Here is a 7,655-nt window from a genome sequence, read left to right on the forward strand (position 1 = left end):
TCACTGTTTATGTTACTATTTCATCACTGTTTCTCTGCTTTGCGTGTTGGAGGTGGTAACAGAGGCTAGCAGTGGCTGTGCGGCAAAGGGGGGTGCCGACGTGGCATGCGGCTAGGTTTTCTACCGTTCTTCTTTTTTTTGCTGAAAATGTTTAATGTTGTGGTCTTGGATATTGGGTTTTAGGGTTAGGTTTAATTTTGGGTTATTGAGTGAGTTTTTTTATTTGGGTTGTGATTGGGTATTTGGGCCTCCTGTTGTAAATGGACAACTTTTTTTTATTGGTTTAAATTTTTGTAATTTGGGCCCAGGCAAAAATGACCCACTACAATAGATATATTATTTTTTAATTTATTTCTTTTTGTATGAGTGTAACATTACGATTTTCAATTTTGTTTTTATACAATCTCTAGAATTATCCAAAGTCCCTACTTAACCATTTAATAAAAGGATAATGTACTTCAGCGTACTTAAACTTATATCCTCCTACATTAACAATAATATTAGTGCCAATTGAGCTAAGACCCAATCGATATATACAAGAATATGCTCAATTCCACGTTTTGCAGAATCAGATTAATTGGAACTATCGTTAGGCCAACTAACCGTGTAATTGACTGTTGTAGACATGTTTGATTTTAATCTACCATTGCTTACATTTTAACTCATTAATACTTCTAGCCAAAGAGATATAACTGACATCTTTTCTCCGTTTAGTATATGAACCACTGAGCACACAATTTTCTTGCAACCCTTTTCTGACACCATAACAGGCCCACAACTTAGCTTGATGATTGTATAGATTCCTAAATTCCTATTGAACCAACAATCCAACCACCATTTGAGTCTCAAAGAACACCTTTTAAAGACTTAATTTCCCTTTGATTGCTCCATCGGTGTTGAACTTTGTCGGAATTTTGACTGGTTCTTTTGTTCCACTTCATGTTGATACAACAATAGTCTTGATGTTATCAAAGTTTTTGAGTTGACATGTTTAACTTTTTAATGACATGTTTTATGATTTAAACTTGTTGAGCAACAAATGAGGAAGTAATTTCGTGCTAATACATGTTATAAATCATCTTTCAATCGACTAACTTAGAGGAGAAGGGGGAAGTTTAAAATGTTGAAAATTCTTATCGTTATCCCTCGAGAGAATTTTGAAACTATTGGAAGACTTATTTATGAAGGCTTTTATGCAATAAATACTCAAGAAAATTAAGAGAATAATTTCAATAAAAACTAACAGTTTAAAGCTTACTAAAACACTGTCAAATGATCACTTGCAATTTTGGGGTGTCCTTTTATGTATTTCTTGTAGAGTTGTATTGATTGCATTGTGAGATAATTTGGGGAAAGTGATTGTACTATAAAGGTAGTTTAAGCCAATAGTTGATTCAAACTAATTATGGAATAATTCTGAGTGAGGTTCCGTAAAGTAAGATTGGTGAATCTAAACTGCGTTATCAAATATCGTGTGTTCATTTATCTCCTTACGTTGCTACTGTTTTTACCTTATTACAAAGTTTCTTGTCACATTCTCTAGTTTAACAGAAGTTAGAACAAAATTGCCTTATAAAACTTTTATTTTGTCCTAATTCTTTGTTCTAACAAAAGTTAAAATGAAATTGTTTTAAACAGTCTACAAATCGAAGCTTTTTCAATTTTTATCCAATCAGGATTAAATAGTGTCATACTTGAACACTGCTATTTCCCACCTTGATACAAGCTGGTATTGATAGAAATGTATTGGAATAGTTAAAATACATTGAAATCTTAACCATATCGAAACTTAGATTACTTGGTATTGATTAAGGAATATGGTACCGATTACCATGATATTTATTAAATATATAATTTATGTTTTTATAAGGCAAATTTGAATTGTGTTACCAAATATAAAAGTAAAATGAATTATTACATTCAAATTAAATTATTTATAACTTAGAAAATTTAAAATTTTTTTGAATCCGTCCGAGTCTGTTCAACTCGAACTGATTTGAATCCGAAACCAATAAATCTTGAGACCGAGAAAACTCAAATTCGAAAATATGAAAGTCCAAGAAATCTTAACCCAAGGTGATCCAAGCCCCAAAAAATCTAAATCCAATAAAAACCCAATCCGAGCCCGTACTTTTACCACCTCTAGTTAAATGGATACCCGCTTACTTGCGTAAGAACAGATGGGGTTCTAATCGCATAGAGAAACAGTTGGATAAAGTCCTTATAAATGATGCCTGGTTACAATTCTTCCCTCGGTTATTGAGAATGGTTCGAATGATCCTATTGCACATTGCAGGAACTAGACCACCAATTTTGTACAAAAGATACGATCGGGGCATTTGGAGATGGTCCAAAGATATGGTCTATTTTGTTCTGATGCCTGCAAGTATATATTTTTTTCCTTTTTTTTAGTAACAATGCCTGCAACTATTTGAAACAAGGAAGATAGGGGCAAGTAGAGAAGCAATGTACTCTAATTCGGAAGCATAAAGGGCCACAACGAGTAAGACATTTTCTCTACCTAGTGTTGCATGATAAGCTTTTAGTGAATGTTCAAAGGTGTACACAAGGCATCGGGAATTATCCTTTATATCTCATTTGCGATGGTGGCACAGAAACAAGCTTGTACGCTTTAAGAGGTTGCCGATCGGCCACCTCAATTTGGAGCAATATAGTGCATCAACATGATCATAACAGATACTTCAATCTTCCACTCAAGGGTTGGTTATCAAATTGGAGCACAGAACTCAATTCGATGGGGCGATTTGGAGCTCACTGTTTGCTTTGATTTGTTAGAGGATATGGGAAGCAAAGAAATCTTATGTTCTTTAATAACGAAAACTTTAGGACTGAGGATATAATTAATCAATGTATTGCATGGTCAAGGTGTAATTTGGTTGCCTTTATGAATGGAGTTCATACACACAGTAGGGCACTGAAGCAGATTGTTAGATTCCTCTAGAAGATTGGGTTAAATTAAACACGGAAGAAGCTGCAGTGGAGGAATTATTGGAAATAGCTATGGTTCATAGCTGGTAGGCTCTGCCTATAATCAAATGCAGGGACGTATACAATCACATAGGCAGAACTCTGAGCTATTTTTTTTGACTTGCGGATAGCACGGTTACTGCAAAGTTTTAGTGGAACGTGATAATAATTCAGTTGCTGGGTTGTTAAATGTAGATGATGCTCAAGGAAGCAACTTCCAACTTCGCACTAGGCAATGAGAGATAAGGTGAGGTCGAACTCTGATCAACATAGAAACCGGGTTGATTGATGCTAATAATATTTAAGAATCAAATCTTAACATAATTTACGACCCTTTTGTCTCTCGGATATTATCCCAACACAGGCGAACCACATGGTGTAGAACTCAACAAGTTGAGTACGCTATCCCAGCAATTACCATTCTCCTTTACAGTGTTTTCATCTGTTGATTCGTCGACACCCATCCATGAATTCAAAATAAAAGCATCCGACAAACCTTCCATTATATTTTCAATAGGTAGACTGTGTAGTATGACTGAGTCCTCCTCAAACCATGCATCATCAGCATCGCTGGAACCCTTCATTCCCTGGCCCCGCCATTCCTCAGCTTCTCCCCATCCAGCTGAAGGGAAACGAAGAGTTGAGGTTGTTAGGGACCTGGGATCCTGGGTGGAGAAAACAAACATCCCGGCAACTACACCTTGCCAGGCTTTGAGTACGTCAAGGCACCTGGGACTGCTTCTGGTGAGTTGACTCCTCCTAGTGGGGCGGGTGGTAAGATTTGGGACAACCTGTTTTGACTCACGGACCAACCTGGCTTCAGCCTGTAGACGTGCACTCTCCCACTGGGCCATGTGGCTTAAATTTGAACCATTTTTGGGTGATGGGGAGGTTGAGGGCTTGTGAGTCATGGGATCAATACCCATTTTGATTAGCCTTTTCTTTAGATGTGTGTTCCAGTGATTCTTGATCTCATTGTCTGTTCTCTTAGGCAAGTGTGCCGCTATTGCCGACCACCTAAAATAAAATATGATCCATGCATCAACTAAATTTCACCATTGCTAATATAAGCAGTAGAACAAATTAATGAAGTGTGAGTGTGTAGCTACCTGTTTCCAAGAAAGGCATGGAGTTGAATGATGGTCTGTTCTTCCTCTAAACTAAACTTTCCTCTTTTGATATCAGGTCTTAAGTAGTTAATCCATCTCAGTCGGCAGCTCTTTCCACATCGTTCAAGTCCTATACTTACATTTATAAAAAACCAAAAAAACCAATGCAAAATTTTCAAATTTGTTAACTAAATATATAAAAATATTCGAAAGGAAGATATTTGATTATGATATATGAATAATATGGGAAATAATAAGCGCAGACCAGCTTTGTGAGGCAAGGAACCCCAGCTGCCATAGCCATGTTTTTGAATGTAAGCCGTCAGTAATTTGTCTTCTTCAGCTGTCCATGGCCCTCTCTTCAATCTCACCTCTTTCTTTCTGTTCGGAGACGGTGGCCGCATTTTGCTCAGGATGAATTCAGGGTAAAATCAACTGATTTTTTTGTTTTAAACTTACTTATTTTCAGAAAAGGGGTTGATTGAGAAAAACAAAACGCCAATGTGATTTATAGTGAAAGAGTATAGTGATGACTAAAATTGAACGGCTGTGATTGTAAATATATGGATACCAATATCAACTAAAGAGTGAAAACTTATCAAAGTAAAAATAAATTACTCCAACTACTTGATGTATGATAAGACCACGTGAAACATGCTTCTCATTACTATCATTCCAATGCTTTAAAAAAAAAGCTTTATTATAAATGTATTTATAGTTTTAATAATTTTATATTTTTATTTAAATAGCACAAACTACTTTTTTATTTTTATAATCTTAAAATGAATGAATAGTTAAGTTTGGAGATAATTTGAGTTAGGAGTTTAATCCTTCGGGTTGATTTTATATTTTATATTTTATATTTAAGTTTATAAAAGTATAAATTATATAGTTTAGTGTACACATATACTATTATTTAAGTGTGTGATTAAATTAGTATCATGAGTTAATTCGATAACAACTCAACTAATAAAATTATTAAAATAACTTTATATATTTTAAATAATTTATACTTTTATAATGGTACTTTTGTCTTTCCCTTATTCAAAAATCTAATAAAAAAGTTCTAAATGTTAAGATTTAAACATATGCTACCAATATATATATACCACTTCAACCAAAGCTTTATTTAAATATGTCTGTACATTTCAATTTTATTACACAAATTGTTTTGCTCACATTGTCAGTATATCTATACTATTATTTAAGTGTGTGATTAAGTCGATGTCACGAGTACTTAACCAATGAAATTGCTAAAATAACCTTACATATTTTAAATAAATTATATTATTATGAGGGTACTTTGACCTTTTTATACTTTGGTCTTTTTGTATCATTATCAGCTTCAAACCATATGTTTTACTATTTATTGGATGTTATTTTTAAAATCAGGCATATGTTCTAACTATTTTGTTTCCACGTAAGAGCAAAGGCAAAAATTATTTTTAGGGAGACTAGAATTATGTTGTATATTTTACGATAGTAAAATATAATTTCACCATTTTAATAGTCTATCTCTTTATAATTTTTAAAATATTAAATTAATTTTTATTATTTTGAGAGATCAAAATGTAATTTTGATATTACTATTTTAAGGTTTTATAAATTATAAAAGATTTAAAAGAAATTTTTTTAGGAGTACTGAGTCGACTACTAACCCTTCTAATTACGCCCCATGTTTCTATTTAGATGTGATAGAATTATTATGTTATTATTATAAAATGGGTAAATGAGTTTAGTGACCTAAGTCAGTAAATTGACTAAAAATATTGGTATTGTATAAATTATGTAGATTGTCAAGTTGTGAAGTCTACAAGTTCCAGAAAGCCAAATCAAGTAATTCAAAGGTTGCATAGGTCATTTCATTTCCATTAATTTCCCTTCTCATTATGGTTTTATGCTGATTTTCATTCATTTTACTTATAATTTTCAGAATCAACATTGAAGTTAGGTCATAAATCCAATTCAGTAGCTTTCATTATTGCTTTTTGCAGATCCAAAATCTTAAAGTTTTGAATAGTGATCTAGGTTCATCATTGGGTTTTGTAATCTTTGATTAAAATTACAGTTGTTCGGATGCAGATTATTTAATAAGAAAAAAACTCTTTCAGCTTTACTTAAATTAATTAAAGGTTTAGCTTATTATAATGTTTAGAATTTATTAAAAAGTGTGAGATTTATTTGAATAAAGAAATAAAAATTTAACAATTTTGTTATTAATCTAATCAATAATTTTCTGTAATAAATGATATGCAAATTAATTTTCTTGCTTATTTGTTTTATCAACAATTTTGTGGCAATGTCTTAAGAACGAAATGATAAAAAATTTGGCAAAAAGAGCAGGTGAAAATGGTGGCACGAAGTTGTAATTATCTCCCGTGCAAGATTTAACTTTTTTTTTTTCCTAAGTTTATTTTTCGAGTTTATATTTTTATCCAAATTCTTTTATTTTTTAAGCGGGCTTTCCTGTCTTAACCCATGGATAAATCTATTTTTTGCCCGCTTTGGATTCAAGAATGATAAACAGAAATATGTATCTTTCACCCCAATGTTATCGACAAATAACGTGTCCCATTCAATACGAAATTTATGCATTCCACTAGGTTCATTGCCATATGTCCTTATCGTAGACCTCCATCTATGATTGAGTGACTAGTGGCGAACCCAAAAATACGACTTAGGGAGGCAAGGGCAAAGTTAAAAAAATTTTTTGGGGGGCGGAACTAAATTATATATTTTTATGATAGTAAAAATGTAATTTCATCATTTTAATAGCCTATATTTTTATAATTTTTAGAGGATTAAATCAAATTTTTTATCATTTTGGGGGCGGATGGTCAAAGTGCTATTTGACCATTACTAATTTAAAATTTTATAAATTATAAAATGCCTAAATGGAAAATTTTCCATTTTAGGGGGATTGGGGCCCCTACCAACCCCCTAGATCCAACCTTAATTGTATCCACTGTTCCATAGGTGTGTTGGGAAGTGTGTTCATATTGTAGTAAACATGTAACTGTTTTATATTTACTTGAACGATGAATAATTAAATACAGTTAATTTCACATTTCATTGTTACATCTTTTGTGTTTCTCTCTTTCATATTTTGCATATATAGCAAAATTCTTACAAGCAAATATTAGCTCATTAATTGTATAAGTTAAAAATGATGATAAATGGACGTTTACATTGCGAGAAAGACAACTTACTTCAATAGATAATCTAAACGAGTCCGTAATCCCACAAAAAAAAATCAAAGTGAACATTTGATTCAAATACTTAGAAGGATTATTCTGTCATCTACATGTACAATTCCAATTAAGGAGATAACTAGTCTCGGCTATAGGAGCAGTTGACTCCACGGGTAGAGATATAGATACACTTATTGGAAGAATAATACATTGGACTGGACCCAAGTTGAATTAATTCTAAATCAGTTTATGAATTAATTCACTTGTGACGTTCATGGTGTGATTTACCTAAATCCTGAGTTAGTCACTCACCATGCGTGTGTAACTCATGAGCTTTGATATAAGTCTAGCCCATAGTCGGTATGTT

General features: G+C 32.7%; 1 protein-coding gene across 1 annotated transcript; it reads right to left on the bottom strand.

Moving 5' to 3' along the window:
* Nucleotides 1-3,249: 3,249 nt before the first annotated feature.
* LOC108477445 (transcription factor MYB16-like) lies at nucleotides 3,250-4,668 on the bottom strand. Its single transcript, XM_017779991.2, has 3 exons — nucleotides 4,363-4,668; nucleotides 4,098-4,227; nucleotides 3,250-4,005 (listed from the first exon to the last, which is right to left on the bottom strand). Exons 1-3 carry the CDS (start codon nucleotides 4,499-4,501, stop codon nucleotides 3,339-3,341), a joined length of 936 nt encoding a protein of 311 aa, XP_017635480.1. The 5' UTR covers nucleotides 4,502-4,668; the 3' UTR covers nucleotides 3,250-3,338.
* Between the last annotated feature and the right edge of the window lie 2,987 nt (nucleotides 4,669-7,655).

Source organism: Gossypium arboreum, chromosome 12 (genome assembly GCF_025698485.1).
Source record: "Gossypium arboreum isolate Shixiya-1 chromosome 12, ASM2569848v2, whole genome shotgun sequence".
In the NCBI taxonomy this organism is placed as follows: Eukaryota; Viridiplantae; Streptophyta; class Magnoliopsida; order Malvales; family Malvaceae; genus Gossypium; species Gossypium arboreum.